At 42.1% G+C, this 20,939-nt stretch overlaps 1 protein-coding gene across 5 annotated transcripts in view; it reads left to right on the forward strand.

Annotated features, from left to right (window-relative positions):
* The first annotated feature begins 829 nt into the window (after positions 1-829).
* CRTC1 (CREB regulated transcription coactivator 1) overlaps positions 830-20,939 on the forward strand; it is a 53,238-nt gene continuing 33,128 nt past the window's right edge. For all 5 annotated transcript variants that reach the window (XM_049807596.1, XM_049807598.1, XM_049807599.1 and 2 more), the window contains exon 1: positions 830-996. In XM_049807596.1, coding sequence (XP_049663553.1) covers positions 871-996 — 126 coding nt within the window. In that variant the 5' untranslated portion in view covers positions 830-870. The remainder of the gene's footprint in view (positions 997-20,939) is intronic.

Raw genomic sequence — 20,939 nt, forward strand, 5'->3', positions numbered from 1 at the left:
GGAAATTCTCCTGACTGCGTTTTCTGAAAGGGAGAAAAGCCCCCCTGAAACAAGCCAAGTAACCTCTCAGTAACTTAGACAGAAAAAAAAAAGTAAAATTGCGATTTTAAATCCGCTGGTTAAAAAACACCTGGCGTTTTAAAGATTTGGGATTTACCTCCCACTTCAGGGTACGGAGTTTGCTATTCGAGTGCCCAGTGAGCACACACCAACTCGCACCCCCCACACACACACCTTTTTTTTTTTTTTTTCCGCCTGGCATCACCCACGCAAGCCTGGCTCCGTGGCCAGGCCTGCTTGGTGTGCCGCGGAGGACACCGGTCACCACACTAAGGACCGCGCCGAGTTTTCGGCGGGAAGCTCCCTCAGCCGCGACGCGCAGGGGCCTGCCCGAAGACGCTTGGCCCCGACCGGGTCAGTACGGTGGCGGGGATACCCGCAACCTCCAGAGGAGGCTGCTACGGTCCCAAGCGAGCCGTCCTCCCCAGAGAGAAAAGCAACATAAAACAGCGAGGGGGGGTAAACACCGGCCCCGCCGCCGCCGCCTCAGAGCGCCCGGCCGACAGCGCGCATGCGCGCCGCGCGTCCCCTCCCCACGCACGTCGACGGGGGAACACCCCCCACCTCCTTGTACTGCGCAGGCGCGCCGCCGCCCGCCTCCTCCCGCGCGCGCCGCCGAGCGTGCCCCGCGCATGCGCCCCTCCGCCCCCTCGCCGCCCCCTCCCACCCCGCGCCGTCTCCGCGCAGGCGCTTTATCACCCCCCACCCGCCCGCCAGGCCCGCCCGGCGCATGCGCCTCGCTCTTCCCCCCCCCTCCCCTGCCCTCCCGCCCCCCCTCCGGCGCGGGGAGGGGGATGCGGACGGGGGAAGATGGCGGCCTCGAACAACCCGCGGAAATTCAGCGAGAAGATCGCTCTGCACAACCAAAAACAGGCGGAAGAGACGGCGGCCTTCGAAGAGGTCATGAAGGATCTGAGCCTAACCCGCGCCCACCGGGTGAGGAGACGACGACGCTGCCGCCGCCGCTGCCGCCGCCCGCCCAACCGCCCGCGCGCGCGCGCGCGCCCCCGCCGCTGCCCGCCCGCGCGCCCTACTCCCCCTCCGCGCGCGCGCGCGCGCGCCCCCGGCGGAGGCGGGGGGGGGGGGGTGGTAGTGGGTGGGGGAGGGGCGGCGGCGGCGGCGCCCCCCGCGGCGCCCCTCGGCCCCGGGGGCAGCGGCAGCGCGCGGCGGGCGGGGCGGGCGGGCAGCGCCCCCTGGCGGGGGCGGGCGGCGCCCTCGGTGCGGGGCGGGGGGGCCGCGCGCGCCGCCGCCCCCCCCCCCGTACTCTCCCTCTCCACCCCCACTCACCCCCCCCTTTTTCCAAACACACCCCCCCCCCCCCCCCGCCGTTTTCCCGGTACCGCGGCGAGCCCCGGGTCGGAGCATCCTCCGGAGAGCGGCACCTGCCACCCCGGGGGCAGGGCCTGGCGCGGGGGGGAGGCCCCGGTCCCCCCGTTTGTGTGTGGGGGACACACGACACGGCGACTCTGCCCCGGGGCAGCCCCCCTCCTCCCCCTCAGGTCTCGGCGGGTGTGTGTCCGGCTGCGTGGGGGCTCCTTTGTGGTGGGCTGGCGCGGGGGGGGCCCCCCCCTCTCCTGTGGGATGAATCTGAGGGGGGGGTCCCCGGTTCTTCACCACGGGACAGGCCCCGGGTCTGAGGGGGGGGGACGGCCAGTTCCTCACCCCGGCACGGGTCCGGGTCTGAGGGGGGGGGGCTCCCGGTTCCTTCACCAGAGTCTGAGGGGGTGGGGGTCCCGATTCCTTCACCAGAGTCTGAGGGGGTGGGAGTCCCGATTCCTTCACCAGGCTCTGAGGCAAGGGGTCCCAGTTCCTCATGCTGGGACAGGCCTGGGTCTTAGGGGGTGCGGGTCCCCCCGATTCCTTCACCAGGCTCTGTGAGGGGGGTCCCAGTTCCTACCCCTGGGCCAGGCCCAGATTGGGGGGGGGTTCCCAGCCTTACACCCGCCTGCCTAAGGAGCGCTTCCCTCAGGGCTCTGCAGAGCATCCCCCAGGCAGGGCAGGCTCCTGCCCCAAGCTGCTGGCAGGTAACACCCTGGTTCCCCTCCCCCCCCCCCCCCCGCCCCAGCTGCAGGGCCGTGGGGGCACGAAGCACCCACGGGTGTGCAGAGACCCGTCTGGAGGTGCCGGACTTGGTGTCACTAATGTTGTTCCTGCTATACTCCAGTTGTCGTAGGTGCAAATTGCTTCACTTCCAAAAATCCTCCCTGGCTTCTGATATCTCTGCAAAGCCTGTCAGCAGAAATTAACGGCGTAACGAATGCGCTTTCCGAACATCAGATGCCTTTTCTGGTTTAGGTATAGGGATGTCAGAGCTTTTCCGTGTGGTTCTTGTCTCACCTGCGTGTGTCAACATTTTTGTTTTTCTCTTAACTGTTTAAAGAAAATTTAAGGTCTTGTTTGTGGCTGAACATTTGCAGGAATGGGAACAAGAGAACATACAGTTGGATTTGCAGTGAAATGTTTCCTTTTATTCCTCTGTGTCAGGATAGGGTAAATACTTGTTTTGAATCGGTGCTGCTGCTGGTCAGATGGAGAAGAAAAGCATGCTGCTTCTGTCAGCTCCTGCTTGGGAAGGTGTGAGACCGAAGCTTTGTTCTTGCTAAACTATTTGTTGATGTTTCATAGAGGATGCTGTTCGAGTTAATTGAGAGCAGAGTGAGGGCAATTTAGAGATGTTTGCAGTTGCTGGAGTCATCTTGTTTCTTGCACCTCTGTCATGCCTGTGTAGCTCAGTATCCCGGGATTTTGTATTTTGGTGGTCAGTCCTTGGCTGCCACTCGAGAGTTGGGTATTCTTGAGAGTTCTTGAAGTCTGCAATTACAGGTTGTCCTTCAATTAACTCTTACGTTTAGCATTCACCTTCCACAAGATAAGTCAGAATCCTAATTCCGTTTCTGCCCAATCTGAGTGTTACTAACCCAGGTTTTGCAGATGAAAACCCATCTTATTTTCACGAACCTGGTATTGAGAAAAGGACCCAAGATGAATAAGTTGTCTGAGGATTCTGGGTACTGAAGTGATGGAAACACTGACCAAATAGCTGAGTAAAATGTCTTCTTTGTAGACTTTTTCTTCTAAATTCCATGATTTCATCTGTGTTTAAAATGCAGTATAAAAGCAAAAAGGGGTTAAGCACAACTTTGCTGTTTGCTCTCATTTTCATTTGGCAACCAATACTTTGCTGTCAGTTTGAAAACGCGTTACTCAGTTTGTGGAAGCAGCCCAAAATTTCTGTTGCCTTTTCATTATTAGTAATTGTCTTTTTGCAATGTTTACCATCTTGTCTGTTTTATTGTTAGTTACTGGTCGTAGCAGAGGCAGGGAACTACTGTTCCACCATTTCTTGTGCGTAGATAGGCCGTTTCTGAGCTTACTTTCTGACTTGGTAATCTTCCACCTATTTGTGCTGTTCAGACCATCTGAGATTTTAAAGTTATGATACATCTTTCTTGCCCAGGACAAAACACAGCATGATATTAACTCCTTCTTTCTCTACTGCCCTCACCATTCAGTTGGGGGAAAAAAGAATTCCTTTGAAAAAATAAATCGCTTTGGTTTCAAAAGTGTTCCCCTATTCTCAGGAGCAACAAAGTCCTGTCTTTCAGCTGGCAAATTCAAGAATGCATTTTAGCTTTTCTGGGAGACGCAGACCTTGTGAAGAGTCATGGAGGTGGGTGGCCGACAGAAGCACTGGAGCTGCTTAATTGTTTTGTGAGTGGGACCTTGGTGTTTATAATCCAGAGATTTCTGCGAGTCCCATAGTAACAAAGTGGGTGAGAAGAGGGGGAGGGTTTTTTTTCCTGTGTGACATTGACTCCTGTATTTTGCTTGTGGTTCTGCTCCTTTCCTTTTTTTATGTGAAGCATGAAATTTTAGAACTGCACTGGTTTCTGTGTTTTAAGGACAGGTTGTTTACCAGGGCCTACTCTCAATTTCTGTTGTAACACAGCCCAGTGGTGCTTGCTGCATTGCATGTATTTGCTCATACAAGGCTGTCACTGCCCTTTAAAATTGTAATTAACAAAACATTAACATGCAGGATAACACAGACAGTGCTGAACTCTTCAATGTATGGCTCTTCAAATGCTAGAGAACCTAAGATTATTTTTTAAAGAAAATTTGGGCATAGCTTGTGACCTGCAGTTTAAAGGTGGTTCTTGTTCACTTGGAGATGGTCTCAGGTTTCCAGGATTGTTTTTTTAATATACATTGTTAAAGTCACTTAGTTTTGAGGGATGTCACCTGGAGCTGTGTTTGAGCTCCCTCTTATGGACCTTGCAGTTTTACCTTAAAAAAAAAAAAAAAAAAAAAAAAGCCCCCCCCCCCCCCAACTCCAGAAACCTGCCAGCCAGTGCCATCTCCCAGCCCCACCTGCCTGGAGGGCTGTGCTGATGTTGATGTTACTGGAGTCAAAACAGGGAATAAAACCCAGGTTAATGGTGATGTTTGGAAACATTCTGCAAAATTCCAGCACCGCTTATACAGTCTTTTCCTGCACGCAAAGCCCCCCATGCAAGCAACCTGCAGAAAGTGTCTCGGTGACCTACTAGTAACAGCACTCCTCAAAAAGAGGATCTTTAGTAATAACCTGTATTCCTCAGTGACACGAAACTTATTTTCCATGTTCCCAAGTACATAATTCAGTGTTTTGTCAATCTGTATGATGGTGCCATGACAGGGTTTGCTTGCGTATTTTCTAGGTGTTATCAAAAGTTTTGTGTGCCTGCGTTGCTTCTTCGAGTTCTTGAAAACTATGTGAAGTAAAAAGCTGGTGTTTATATTTTAAACCTGAATATTATTAATACAAAGATCCTGTTGTAGTTTAATTTTTTCAAGTGGAATATATTGTAATGGCATAGCTACCCATAGATGGCCATTTGACTGAAGTGCAATTAAATAAAAATAAAGTGAAAACCCCATAGTTGGTATTCGCGTGTGTGTAAAACACATACACAGGCACACACCTCCCTGTAACAAAATTTTTACTTGCGTATGAGACAGTCACTCATTTACGTGTTCTTACTGGCTGCGGAAGAGATCAAAATGTCTCTTTGTACATTCACAGATCATGGTTCGATGTAGATAGTATGCAAAAGAGTATTTAAAAGCTTAGTTAAATCAGGAATGCTAATCTGTGGTTTTAAAAATGAGAAACGCTAATGGTGATGATGATACAGTGTCTCAATGTTTCCTAATGTCTTCGGCATGTTTTTATTAAATAATTTGATAAAGGAGAAATTCCTGACTATGTAATAGTATTTTTGAATGTCTGAAAGATATTAAAGAAATGCATCAAAATCAGGACTAAGCCCTCCAAGTGCAGAGATTAATGCTTTCAGCTGGAAGTAGTTTTGTTCAAGTTAATAGTATTGTGAGTTTCAGAACAGAAATGTTAATTTTTCAAGCTCTAGACAGTGTTTTTCTTCTTTGTTACTTTCCCAGATATGGGATTTGGACCCAGAATTTGCACTTTTCCAGACCAAGAAATAGGTCACTTAGGCTTCATCTGTGATCTTCCTCTGATTTCTGTGATGGAGCAGGACACAGAACCAAGTCAGTTGGTTTCCGTACCGCCAAATACTCTCCCCTCGTCGCTGCATCCGTACCACGGGCTGTGGGCATCATCGCTCTTTTGACAAACACAGGCTGGGCGAGTAACTGCATTGAATGTGCTGAAATAATGGTGCAGTGTCATTAGTTCTTTGGAAGAATTATTGTAAATCAGAAAGTGAAAATGCAGAGGTGAGCTACCCACAGGGGCACAAAGAATCTCTGTTCTTGTGCAACGCTCGGCTTTCCTTAACTCATCTGAGCTGTCCAAGGTAAACATGCGAGTCGGCTTCTGATATGCCATGCTGGAGAACTCACATACTTCAGTTAGCAGTGTAAAGTTTCTTCTGGTAAACCCAGTCAGGTTTTTGTTGTGTTTTTTTTTTAAGGAGACAATGACTTTTTTTATTATTATTCCATCATTACCATGCCTTATAGCTGCTTGCTTCAGCTCTCAGACAAAGTATTTTTCTGTGCAGTGGCCAAGTCCGTCTGTTTTAATGAGGTAGCAAAGCTATGAAGGATCTGTAGGCACGTGAAACTGTGATTGTACAACCGCTGTATTTCAATGTATTAATTGTAATTCACAGGATGAACATGTGGAACTCGGCTCAGTGTGCTGCATTTCAGTTTTCTTTAGCTTCAGCGCTGGAGAGCATTTGCAGTAATTTGCATTTATAGAAGCTACTCATTTAGTAAGAGAATACGTTCTCGAGGTTATGTACAGTCAGCTCTTCCAACTCTTTGAGGGTGATTTGGGGTTTTCCCTCGAAGAGAATTACCGAGCTGCAAAACCGGTTTTGCGGAGGTGACCTTTGCCTGTAGTTAAGATCTTGAAAAGTTTTAGGTCTGGATAGTGTGTTTCTTGGTCTTGTATTTACAAATTGAAGTTTGTAGTTTTGATGACTTTGAGTTATAGTTGTGAATACAGGAGCTACAAACCTCCCGTAGAAGTTACAGACGTGGCAAAAAAAATCAGTCAGCGGGAGGAGTTGATGGTGTGTTAATCTGAATTATGTGCTGGCATCAGTGGAAGGGCAGAGGTAAATGAGCGTTCTCTGTGTAAGTAAAGCATTAATCCACAAAACAGTACAACAGGAATAATTCACTTAACGTATTTTTCAAGAATATGTTGTAGTGAGAAATTATATTAGTAGCCATGTGGCCTAGATGCCAACTTTCTTCAGTACCTGTTAAATGAAACAGAAAAGAGCTGTTCTCCACACTGCGGAAGAAAAACCCCAAACAAAAGGAGGGGAGGAAACCCTTAAGCCCTGGGAAGCCCATAATATGATTGTCTATAAGGATGTGGTGTTGAAAACCATTTTTAACTGTAGTTTGGTTTCTCAGTCAGGTGACCTTTTATTTTAACTTTTTTATCATGTAAACTGCATTTGTGTTTTTCTAGCCATCTTGGATTACCTGTCCTGATTTGGAAACAATGTTTGTTGTAATTTGCTGTTCATCAAACCGCTTACTTCTAGTATTAACCATTTTTTTTTCAGTTTTATAATCAATTTATTGATGTAATTGATTTTAATTATGAAGCATTTACCGTACCTTATCAAGATCAAGGCCCCGATTCTTTGCTGAGGCAGCAGCATTGTGCACTTTTAAGGTCCTGTAATCTTTCACTCCTGTGGCTGCCCAGTGCCGTGTTTGTGCGAGCTCCGGCATGGCCGTGCAGTGGGTTGCATCAGGGCTCAACCATATTCAATCAAACTGATGGGTTTGGGTTTTCTTTGAGGTGAGCTTTAGCCCCTGCAGTTTTCTGCTCTGACCAGACGTGTAAGTTGTTCTGGAAGAAATTATAAAGTATTTCTAGGCACTTTCATTGTAGTGGTAATAAGATACTAATTTGGCAAAAAGTAGGCATGTTCTCAAAAATGATCAATAGGGATTTAAACAAAATGTCTTAAATGCTAAATATTTGTCTTTGGTTTCTATAACCTGTCTCTAATTGCAAAGGAGCATTTTCTTGGGCTATGTTATAGCGGTTTTGTCAATCTCCCTGACAGCATTGATCAGTCTCTAATGGTATGTTCCACACTGGCATTAATGTTTCCATACCTAATGTAGAATCTGAAACTCAAGTATACTTCAGGGCACTTTTCAGCAAATGTAATACTGTATCTTTAAAAAAAAAAAAAAAAGAAAAGAAAAGAAGCTTTTCTTTTTTGAAATAACATTTCTGGTTGTGATGGCTGGAATTTTACCCCAGTGTTTTTGTAGATGTGCTGGAGTAGCTGTTGCTTTGTAGTCGAGCGTACATGGTAGCTGACAGGATTGGAGTAAGTGGGTGAAAAGAAGCAAACTATTAAAATCTGGTAGACTTTTTGTGAACATAAGCTTGCAGCAGTGTACATTTTGTGATGGTGACCAGTTGTGACCTCAGTGCTGCTTCCCTTTTTGTCTTTTGGTTTAAACTACTTGCATTTCGATAAACAAATGCAGTCCCAAAGGCTTTGGTGTAAACTTGAGGTGGTAGCCAAACTTGTGAATCTTTACTAACTCATTAGCTAAGATTAGTGTATCTGATAGTGTGTAGGAGTTAATAGTTAAAATGTAGCTCTGATGTGTTTTAAATGATTTGCATAGCATGTTTAGTGCTGTGTAAGTGATACCCAAGAATCAGATTGCTGTCAAGATCTCCATTAGTACTTGCTGAGCCAAATGAGCATTGCAAAAGTGCGTATTTGTTAACCAGGGATGTTTTTGTATGATCTCATTCGTACTTTATAAATTATAAAGTTGTAACTGAGTGTTGATAATATAGTCTTGTTTTGCAAATTATTTCTTGGGAACTGAAAATTCTTCCCCTTGTACCAGAACAATTCTTTGCAATAAAACAACGACAACGCACACCCACAAAAAATGGGTCTTAAATAATGAAGTAGAGGAGAATGAAATGATGTGTTCTGGCTTTAGGCTTTAATAATTCTACAGCACTTCACGATCCGTGTCTAAAAGTCTGTATATTACAGGCAGTTTTTCTCAATGTGTATTTTACTTTCCTGCCTGCTTGGTCTATCACATTTCTTGATGACTGGGAAAATAGCCTCTGTGATATCCCTGCTGGGCTACTTGCTTGTGTTTTTTAGTATGGTTACTTATCACTACATAGTAGTAAGAAGTGTTAATGGCAGACTGCAGTTCTGTCACATGAATTTTCAATTCATTTTGATACCCAACTATTACTATTCACATTAGGACTATTTTCCTTGGACGGCTGAAGTCTCAAAAGGGAGGGAATTTGAGTTGATTTTCCAAAATACATGTATTTTCAGGCAAACGGTGATAGTTCTCAACTCAGAGAGTGTATTAGTTATTTGTGACCTTTGTGAACATTGGTGCCTCTTTAGGCCTGTTGTGGAAGCAGCGTCTTGTTGCAATGTGAAGCTGTGCAGAAGATTTTTCTAGCTCTGGAGTCCTTAAGTGGTGTTTTGAGATCTGTAAACTGGATTAAGGGGAAAAAAACCCAACCTCAGTGGCAAAAGGGAAGAGAGTGATTGTTTAATACACTGACTTTTCACCTTTTTCTTTCCTTGCAAAGTCTCATGTAGATTGTATTCATGGCATCCATTCAGCAGCCACCAATTATTGGAGTGGTGTTACCGGGTTTCTCCTTGTTCTGTCTGTACAAGCAATGGACAAGGATTGTCCTCATTGGAGTCTTCTAATCACAATTTCATGAGACCTTGTTCCCCCTCGCCACCTCTGTGGCCTTTCTCCACTGGTGAGGGAAGAGCAAACATAATATCTTAAATATTACACAAGTTCCCACCAGCCTACTCGGATTCAAACGCCTTATTGACCTTCTCATTGTAATTAGATTTTTCTTTTGTGCAGTGAAATGATTACACTGTACGAGCCTTTTGCATTCGAAGAATTTTGACCCTAATGGCAGATATTTTTAATACCTAGAGAATTGTCTGATGCCTCATCTTAAGAGCTACAAACAGTTTCTTGGGCTGTAATAGGAGGGCTTAACGTTGAGCTGCAGTGGGAGGAGTTGTTGGAGGGAAGAACATGCTGCAAAAGCCATGGTGGTTTTGGGGACTGGTGAAGTGTTATCTTGGTATCACGGACTGAAGGTGATCATGAAATGGCTTTCTCTGCATGTGAACCAACGTGAGCGTCGGCAGCAGCTAAATAGCACATTTATTCTGTACCAATAAGTTTTCTAACTGAACCAGCCGTGCTTGTGGCTACTATCAGTGCAGAGTTAGGTGCTCTCCTGATAGCTAATAAACTCCAAAGAGTGCAAACATGCCCTGCTTGTCTCCTAATTTATGAAACTTGTAGGGTTACATAACTGCATTTTCATTCTTTAGCTAAAAATAAAAAATGGAACATAAAAGCTATTTTTATCTTGCTTAATGAGGGCATCTCTGCTTTTATTTCATCTTTTCTGAGACATTTCAATAGGAGGAATGGGGATGGTTTAGGAACTTTTTTTTTTTAGACTGGGCTCTCATTCTGCGTTGTTCTCTGAAGCGTCGTCCATCAACCAGCAAAAAGATATGCTGGCCTGCTCAGAATGAGAATTTGCTTTAAAAATACATTGTTAGCTAATAATGATCATTAAAATAAATAGATTTTGAGAGCATCGCACTAGATTTTACTTTCTTTGCCTTCTGGATATCAAATAATCAATGAGCTTAAAGTATGAGTCCTCCCTGATGTATTATATTGAATTATCAGCAACATACATGCCTGCCTTTTTTTTTGAAACCGTTTCAGAAAAGAAGGGTGGCATTTGCAGAACTGACATGGGATCTGGTTTGTTTTTAAAAGCAGTGCAAATCAGGTTTGGTTCATATTGTAGCTTAGCTTGGCGCTCTGCCCAGTGATAGAGCAGAACTCTGAAGAATAGTCACTATTTTAAGTCTGTAGTTGTGCTGTATCCTGTTTTTACTTGCTACTCAGTTGTGACTGTTAAGTTTTAAACAGTAAACCTTTGTTCACCAGAAATAGCAAAGTGTTTTTAAACACAGAGTGACAGCCTGTGTACTAAAATTTATTATTATTACTTTATTTATTTATTCAAATTGTGCAAGGTGTGTTCTTACTGATTCTTCGCTCTCAAACCCCAAAACATCAGGTAGTTCATATTAGTTCATATTTTGGAGAAAGTTAAATGCAACTAATATGTAAAGAAGTGCCGGTGTTCAAAGTTCTGCTGGTGTAAACCAGAAATAAATAATAAAAAAACAGTTGCAGCATTAAATACTACTACCTTCTTCCCTCTCCCCTCCCTCTTTCTCCAGAAAAGTTAAACATTCTGGTTTGTTCTCTTTGGGTTCACAAGAAAAAGGATTTTTGATTTGGAGTGTAATGCGGATTTGGGGTGGTTTATAAATAGCAAGTGTACGTTAGGGGGTGAGATCTTTTCGCTTTCACATGAATTCTAGAAGACATCTGGGGGTAGAGTTCCGAGTATGTGTGTAATTTTTATAACCCCGTTTCCTCACAATTTTATAGCTGAGGCAATCTGGGGAGTTGGTTGCAGCTCCTGAAGGAGAATCTAATGGTGCCTTGGAATTTGTAGATGACTCATAACAGGACAAAACAATCCAGTTAAGTGATTTGAGGTCTTAAATAATCTCTTCAACAGGAAGGTGAAGAAAACATCATGAACTCATGAGTAATAATTGGCTCTCTTGGACTGCTAGGAGTGCAGTGATCGCTAGTTGGCTGGGATTCAGCTGATTCGTGTTTAAGCTTTGCTGATCAATATATATCTCAGCTCTTATGAATGAAATTTATTTGACTGGACTGTAATGCTTTTAGCAAAGCAGTATTACAGTTACCAGTTGGGAGAAGTTTATTTTAAGTTGGTTTATAGTAGTGACACTTTGCACCTCGGCTGTGTGGGCTAGGGCTGCGTCTAATCTTTTTGGGGTTGCTTTTTCTCCTGTTCTCTGCTCTTTGCTACATGAATCAGCCAGGTGACCAAGACGGTTTTTTGATGAGGAATAACCTATGATAACGGCTGCATCTTGAAACGGAGAGAAAGCGATCTTTGCCTTTGTAGTTCTTTGCTTCGTGGACATGCTAGCTGCAAAAATTGAATGGTTTCCCATAGTCCCCAAAATAAACCGATAGGAATACCATCCTCAAATGACTAGCATTGTCATAGGCACTGGAGGTAAGAACTTATTCCATCATCTTCTTTCTCCTTTTCAAAGCACAGCATCATTCAGGACTGTCTTAGTTTTGTAGAGGCTTTTGTGCAGCTGCAAGGGACCCACACAGGTGTTTCGGTAGATGCACACCCTTTGAGACCTCGCAGTTTTACTGGTAAGCAACTGGAACTGCAGCATATACGTAATACTATCAGGTAACCTTTGAGCTTAATCATGTTTATAAAATCTTAAGTTAGCTATCTTGCTTTCCCCTTTCCTCTGACTAGCAGTTTTCACTACTCTAATGCTGAAAACCCCTTCTTCTGATTCTCAGTTTGTTTTTTATGGCATCTGGAGAGAGGTCCTGTTTCATTTCAAGCTCTGGCCCTGTCAAATAGTGGGGGAGGATTCTGCTTCCCCTTCCCTCTGTGCAGAACCCGGTACTGAGTTCATGTGAGCTCAGATGCTCACAGGCGGTAGCAGAATCCCTTTGGTTCTGGTCCTTGAGTATGTCACCCCCTGTTTTGTTGTCAATTTCTGAAGTCTTGAGAAAATGTGGGTATTTGAGTGCATTGGGAAAACCCTCAATCCTCCAGCAGTGTATTTGGTAGTGTACTATAGGTATTCACTGGTAAAAATCAAGTGCAGTGCTGGCCTTGTGTTTGCAGCTCTGCTGTGAGTAAAGAGTTGGTTGTGAAATGTTTCAGTGTGGCAGAAACAAAGCTGTTGCTCTTTTGTGGCTGCTAAATTCCAATATATTACAACAGATTCCTTCCCTAAAAAACCAAGAAAGCAGCAAAAATGATTTTTTTTTCTTTTCTTGAATTTTTGTTCCTAATGACTGCGTTTGGCTGGCCTGCAGAGTTTTTTTGTTTGTGTCCTGACATGTCGATGTGATAATGGAACAAATACTTGAAAGTGACTTAAATGACAGTTATGGTGATGGAAGAGTAAACAATGATGTAGCAGTTCTAAAAGCATGGGTTCAAATCCAGTTCATACCATATGTCTGGATTTTTTCGTGGTAATTTTCACTTAGTTTGTAGTAGACATTTGGCTTCCTGTTTTGGCTTGGTAGTACTTCTCTCTGCAATATCTATTGCGCTAGGACGCTAATAGCATTAGAAGGCCAAATATGATTGGCAGAGGCAACAAGGGAAACTTTTGCTCGGCTTGTCCGCACTTGTCTGTTTCTAGCCAGTGTTAAAATCTTCACTTTTATGAAAATAAAAACATGCTAAAATAAAAAAAACCCACCCAAACCATTGCAAAACATTTTGTTGCAAAGCTGATGATGGAATATTTTAAATCCCGAGTGACCCAGACAGAGCAGCTGCTATCACTGCGGATTATACCTTTCCTCTAAACTTCAGACTTCATTTCCTTTACCAGTCTTCCTGGGAGGAACAGCTGTGCATTTGGATCCGCTGCTGCTGTTGGATCAGTACTTGAAACTGCAGGAAATAAGTTACTTTAGAAATCTGGCTTGATGGTGTTTCTTCCTGATTGTGACAGCCCAAATGAGAAGAGAAATGCAAGGGATTCTCTTTTCTTTTTCTTTGATAAATTAATCTGTGTAGTCTGTCTCCATTAGCCAGGAAGAGTTGTGAAGAAGCTAGCTACTCTCTTTCTATTCCAGCATTACTCTGTGTGCCGTGTTCACTTTTCGTTGTTGCCATGAATGGTTGATTATTCAGAAGCAAAAGAACAGTGTCACTTGCTTTGCAGCAGGCACAGTTAAACGTGTTCTGATTTTGAGAGGAACGCAGTTTTCAGAGTTTCCTTTTTATCCCTACAGCATGCATTATCTTTAACAGGCTGATAGCAGACTGTGTCCTTCTGTGTAATTCTAGATGTTTTTTTATCTAGCTCTGTGGTCAAGACTTTTTCTAGAGAATCAGTGTCTTTGATAAAAGAGCTTGAACTGTAGTTTCCTGATACTGCACCTTTTTCTTTATAATAGGCAGAGTAGCATTAGGTGCTCTGAAAGACAATTTAAAAGAAGCGGGTTTACATCATGTGGTTTATTTCCCTGTCTATCAGGACATTCTTTGGATTGAAGAGGAACATCTATCATATACACACTTCTGTGGGTGCATGCTCAGATGAAAGGGAAGGTATTGATGTTATTAGATTGCATCATCTAATTTTTAATTACTTGGAAAATGAAAGTAAAGGGCTAAAATTGCAAATAGACATCCATCTCTTCTTTAGCCACCTATTCAGCTATTAGATAATATGTGTAGGTGGATTTTAATCTGTAACATCTAAATAATTGAAGTCTCTAATTATTTGCAATAAATTCTCAAAAACCTGATAGCACTAGTAAAACAATAAGTATTAACTTCTCAGTTTCTCTTACACTGTAAAAGTATTATATAGATTAAAAAGTCAAGCATTCTGAAAGTCTTTCCAATCTTCATTCATCTCTTTCTGCGTGAGCAGTATGACAGTCTTTAATTAATTTATCATTTATTCCCCACTCCCCTAGTGAGACCGAGACCCCTGCCTCTTTCAGCACCAAAATAGATAATGGGAGGCTGTTAAATATCTTGATTTATCCACATTGTTCAGTGTATTGCTCTGGGCCTTAGAGTGCACCAGTCAAACTTTGGTTTGCTGATAGGATAATTAAACCCCCAGGGTAGTGTAGTGCTCTGTGCCTTACACTGTTAAGGAGTCTGAGTAGTTCAAAAACAACTTAATCTTTACAATACTTTTGTGGTGTGAGTAGTCTCCTTTTATAGAAGGATAACTAAGATGCAAGCAGTAAAATAGAAGAAATTGATGCTATGAATGTCCATTTTGATATACTTGGTACTCAGGAGGAAGACCCAACAGCAGGTCTTCAGTTTTTGAAGTGCTTTATACACTCACAGCACAGGTCTAATTGATTCCAGAAGTAGTACTTTAGACCCCAATTGGTAATTTTGACAGACGCCTGATATTTTGTGTTGAGTAACCTGAAAATTAGCAATTGCCTCTGAAAAAGGCCTTAATTGTTCATGTAGTGTCTTAAGGAACTTTGGTAGCAGAGAGAGGAGAGAAATGCTGGCTTGCTGTAACATGAGGCCCCATTCTCTCGTCATTCGTTTGACTCATTCTTTTCATACCTTCCAGCTTCCATGTGAGTGAAGATGAGGTTTGCTGAGACATCAGCTTCAGTAGGCCGCCCAGAAACATAATGTGAGATTGGACCATACAGCTGAGTTAGTCTGAATGTTGAAGAAATCATCCTTTTGTTGGCTCCCGCTGTTCTCTCCTGTTTCCTTTCTACTATCAAAAATTCATCTGGTTGTGGAGTGAGCAAGTTAAGAGAAACTAAGCTAACCCACAAAGTTTTTTCTGCTAGTTCAACGTCTTTAACCAGATTTCTTTCAGGTTGTAAGAGTTCTAGTGCAAGGAGAGGGGCAAGGTTATACAGCTTCCCTGGGAAAGAAGAAGCAGCCAGAGCACTGGGACTGTGTTCTCCATGGTGCGATCTGCTTGGTTGTATTATAAAACTACATTCTCAGTTGCTCATGAACCTTTTTTCTGCTAATAACTTTCTGTGTCTTCTCATTATTGATATTAATTTTAGGTTCTTGACTTTAATGAGATTGTCTGGGTCTGTTGATATACAGAGGGACTGGCAGCTGAATACCTGCTATAATTAATGAAATTGTGGCTAACATTTAAATTTTCTTTTCCTTGGCTTACCAGGATTCTCCTTTATTGATTTGTAAATCTTTCCTCATTTAATTAAATAATTTCTAGACAACTTTCATGGAGGGTGGTTTTAGTAAATGAGCAGTTATTTTGATGTATATTAATTTTAGAAATTGGTTGGGTAGCAAGTGTAGAGTTTTTAAAATTCCAATTCTAATATGAGCTTGAGAATATTAACAGAAAAGGGTTAGTTTGAGGGGAAGGGAGGAGCCAAACTCTTTTGATAGTCAGAGCAGTTAGTTAATTGTTGGATAGGTTTTGGTAACTTGGACACAAATGTCAAGAACTTCTTAAATTTAATAGTTATATGGGTAATTAGGTGATTTTCAGCTAGCAGCTGTATTGCCACTAAATCTAAATGCAGTAACTGTGAATCATTAAATTGATGTTAACTTGTCTTTCTTTTTTAAGACTGTATTTGCTTTTCTTATCAACATGAGGATTGTGAATGGGAAGAAAGCTCCCTTTGAAGAAAATACTTCCACTGGGATTCCACTGAGTAACTGACTTGTCTTGAGGGTTTGTTTGACTTAGTGTTTAATTTCATGTTGGAGAAAGAAGCCAGATTAGTAGTTTGGGAGACTCTGCCTTCTGGTTGCTTACAGGAGAACAGAGTATGCACACTTGGAAAGTTTCTCTCTTGGTGCCCTACCTGTGTAACTTGAAAAGTCCAGTTCTGACGATAAAAGGGCACTTGGTCTCTACTGTGTATCTTTGGCTCTTCTGCAAGGAGGCCAAAAATAGTAATATAAGTGCCTTTTCATTGAGGCAGACCTTTCTACCAAGAGTTGGACTGTGAGTTTGTTCCTAGGGAGAGGTCAGAAAGTAGCAGTGACATGTTATTGAGGATGCCCAATCAATCCCAGACAGTTTAAAAACTCCAGGCAACTGTATATTCTTTTCTGTGGCAGGTCCTGTCTCTGGTTGCTTTAGGAGAAAGCCTTCCTGAGAAATTTCAGATGTATCCAACTGGGAAACTTCGAACTGATTTGAACAACAGGATTTACCTATAATGCAGTCTCTAAAACTTCCAGATAATCCTTTAAACAGAATTTAATTTCCAATTAAGCTTTAATAATATATTTCTAATTTTAATCTGTACTCATTTTGCTGCTCATTAGCCTCGACATGCTAAAGAGAAAGCTTTCTGAAGTGAAAAGCTAAAATTTATAAGAAAGCTTGGTGTGGAAACTGCAAGCCAGCAAAAGAACAGTTATCATGAAATCTTACTTCCTGTATTCATCAGATATCTTAGGTTTTTTGTATCAAACGGACACTCCACCCTTTTATTACAGTTATGGGAATCAAATTTTTATGTATGAAAAAGGGCATTTTAAAATAAACGGTTATAGTGGATTTTGATTGACTCAATTCCAGTGTCACATTTGCCCTTTGATTACAGTTAAGTTCTGTCCATAAGTTTGTAATTTGCCCAGAGTTTTGGGGGGAAGAATTTAGAGAAGTTGAAATGTTGAATTTTACTAAATGCTTCCTTTGATTCGCATCTGCATATTTTGGACACTTAGAAAGTCTGTAGGAAAACTGGATATGCTTTTAGGGATATGTTTCCCTCTTCTCTTTTTTTTATTGTATAACTTGCATCTCTCCCTACAAACACAGCTGTATATCCAGCAAACTTTAACCCAATCTAAATGGAAAAATTGAGGTAGTGCCTATAAATGGGTTCACATAAAAGCTAGTATTTGGAAGAATGTTCCATTGATAGCTGGTCAGTAATTGTGTTAAATCTAATATTTCTGATTTCTTACCAGAGTTGTGTGTGTCCAGTTCCATTAACCAGAGTAAGATCATGTCACATTACTTGACTGTTACCTGAATTAAGAATGTAATTGCTTGCAAATTCCTAATTACTACAGGGAAAGGTAACGATTCCTTTCCTGTTTGCTGTAAAGATGCTGCTACTGCCTCGCAGATTGCTACTCTTGCACCTTTGCAGAAATTTACTGGTTTTAATATAACTTAAAATCTGGTGAATCAACAGTGTGTCAACCTTTTATTTGGAGAGCATTTTCAGCTATTCTGCTTATGCAGAAGTATTTGTTTTTTAACAATTAGATTGGATTTTAACTTAAATTCTTCATTTTTTTTCTTTGAGTAACATAAGAGAAATGCTGGTGGAGGGAATATTACAGATTCAGTTAGGATCTGTCATTCGGGAAACATTTCTTCTGAACAAGAATGCCAAGCAGAAATAAAATGGTTTAACAAGCAAAAGCTTTTTCCTTACCAAAAGCTTTCTCAGGAAAGAACTGGAATATTTAGCAATATTTTCAACTGTCAAGGAGCTATTATCTTGGCCACATAATACATAACTGGAAAAGCTGTAATGTAGAGTCACTAAGTTCTTGTGGTTCAAGAAATTAATATATCTGGTGAACGCTAAGTAATTCATTATTGTACTTCACTATCTAAATTCATATAGAAAGCAAGTTGCCACTAATTGAATCTAACCCCATGAGATAAAGCTAGAGTTGTCATGAGACTTCTTAACATTTTAAGAGTAATCTGAATTTTTCTATTAAGAAAAGGCGCTTTTTTTTCCTTTTAAAATAAAACCCCACAATCCCGCCTTCAAACCTAATCCCCAAAGCCCAAATTGTGCAATATACTTAATTCACCTCACAAGGTAGTTTTACAGAAAAACAAGGAAGTGTTAGTTTTAGTCGCAACCGATGTCTGTTTTCATTTTTAGTGCTATTTTTCTTTATGCGCAGGTCCCCTTAGTAAGACTCAAGATCCCAGCATTATCTCAAAGCATAACAGTGAAATTTGCAGGTTTTTTTTGCTGGTCCTCTGCTTTGAAAAACTTGAACTGATTTTGCTTGAGATCTCCTGTTGGCATGGCAGTATGGTCTAACGTCACAGTATTTAAAAATGCTTTCTTACCAGCTAAAAAGCTGGAGATGTGAGGCGCTGAGCAAACCGGTCTGCTCTACTTACACTTGATCTTCATAGATTGCAAGTGGCAGTTGTTGATAGTCTCCAATAAACCGTGTAGTCTGGGGGCCACTCGCTGTTAAAAGGCAGGAGGCTGAAGAGAGGAACAAATACAGATCTACACGCTGGTGTAATGATATATGATAGCAATAACAAGCAATCAGTTTTCTTATTTTTGGCACAGATCTCCAAACGTGTTTATTGAAGGTAGTGTTACTAAAATTAATGTTACAGCAAAGCCATTTAACAAGCTCATTTTTGAGAACTGCTTTAGTTGTCTACCTCTTGTGTTTCCTCATTTCCAAGTTTAACTGCAGTGGAAAGACAAATGGTCATGACCTCCCTGTTACATTATGCTTTGAGGTAGGTATATACTGGGGAAAGCCAAAACATTAAAAATCATAAAGCAACCCCCCCCTCCCTGGGTGCCTTATAGTAGGTTCTTTAAAAGAAACCCACACCTGTTGAAATAGTTACTTCAATGTTTGGCACAAATCCCAAGCAAGCCTTTTTTTAATGACAAAAACATATGTATGGGCCAGGCAAAAAGCACAGCTAGTTCTGATATTGTGCTTTTAGTGATCTGCAGCTATGAGTTAGAGGGGCTGTGACTCATTAAGTGATACCAGTGCAGAGCATTTCTCTAATTTCATGTATTGCTTAGAGAGCACTGGATTGTAATTGCGTGTCAAAAGAAAAGCAGGAGGGGAGGGGGCTTTCCTGCTTTTTAGATGGGATCTTTTTGAACGATTTGATAGGGCACACTGAATATTTTATAAATCTTTGGGCTGAGGGGATTTATCTGCCCTTTGGTTAAGAAAAAAAACCATCAGCCACTTTGTGACTGGTATCCTGCCTGAATAGTTGAGGCTTTTGAGAGTGCCCGTTCCATAGAGAGGTTTCATCTCTAAGAGCTGTCTCGTAAGTTTTGGATTAATTTGGTCCCTTAGCTAAAGCATAACAATTTTGGCTGTCTATGTATTTGGAAATTGGTGGCTTCTAGAGGAGATTCTTTGAATAAATGGTATTTGAGTTACTTTCCTAGGGATAGTTTTAAAGTCGGAGAATACATGCACTGCTTTCCTTGGGGTGATCTTGTTTTCTCCTCCTCTATTCAGGGACTATTTTAATATATATATATCCCTAAGTGTCGGTGTGATATAAGCAAACTGGTCCCTTTTCTCTCTGTCCTGTCTTGGTGCTATCAGTGTGCAGTGTGGTATCTTCACTGTCAACACCGCTCAGCATCCCTGCTCAGGTTATTACTGGTTTATCAGAGGACTCTGCATAGGTCGCATTGTCAACACGGAAGGTGCTAGCTCTTCCTTCGCTTTGCTAGAAACATCTTCGCTCAACCTCAGGGCCTTTGTGGTAAAGTTGTAAAGGCAGGGCCACTCCTTTCCATCCTGCCATTTCCTTTGCTTGAAGGAAGTGTAAAGAAAAAAACCTGTGTAAACATCCAGTTTTGGGGATGCTGCTTTTACTAGTACTTTTCCAAACTTTGCTCTGCAAAACTCCGGCATTGCAAGGTGAAGGCTTTCGGATCTATTTGAATGAAACTAAACCAGATTTGTTATGTACACACTACAGTACCTTAGCAACCAACCTGCATGTAGTCCAAGATCTGAACATTTAGTCTTTAAACAATTCTTTGCTACCAATCTAGGAATGTTCTTGCATTTCAGAGTGCAAAAACAGCCAGTTGAAATCTAGTGAGGAACAACATACATTATAAAATATGTACTCCTCCACAGTGGGAGGGGATGCTACTTATGTAAGCTCATTTCTTTGCTACCTTAGTTGTAGTTTCTTGAGTCGCTGGAAGATGCATCCCTGGGAGCAGGACTGTTGTGTTCAGGTGATTGCAAATTCTGCTTTATCAGTGTAAAATAGGGCTTCGATGGCAGCGTGGTATTAAATCTAGAGATGTTGAGTAGGAACATTACAGAATTGAATGAGAAATTATTTTTAATATTGGTACTACTAAACTAAAAAATTGAGAAAGGTAGCTCTTGCTAATGAGCTGTTGAGACAGTATAGTCTTCTGACAGAAGTGACAATGAAAATAAGTTGACGTTTGAGTAGAAAAGAAACTTTCTCTTACACTTTTTTTTGTACACCAGAAATGTATACAGCTATGGGAAAGCATACTAGAATATTTTAGCAGAGAGGTGTCATTCAGAACTGAAGAGTGTTATCTCGTATTTACTGAAACTTTGCAGACTGTCACATATATTTTCATGTTTACCTGTTCAGGAAGGAATTCTTTGCTGGTCTTTTTCTTTGGTTGGGTTTTCTTTAAAAACCTCTGTCTCTGCCCTTTCTACAGGGCTTTTCCTGGTGCAAGAAACTAGAACACTTATTTAGTGGTGGAAAGCTACAACTTGCTATAGCATCTCTGTTACCTAGATTGCGAAAAGGTTGAATGTTTGGTTAAACAGTATCCTCAATATACTAGATTAAGATGACTTTCTTATTTGTATCTCACACACATGAACAGCTGATTAATTTTGATACTGGAGTCATGATCAGACT

Source organism: Accipiter gentilis, chromosome 8, assembly GCF_929443795.1.
Source record: "Accipiter gentilis chromosome 8, bAccGen1.1, whole genome shotgun sequence".
NCBI classification, from domain to species: domain Eukaryota; kingdom Metazoa; phylum Chordata; class Aves; order Accipitriformes; family Accipitridae; genus Astur; species Astur gentilis.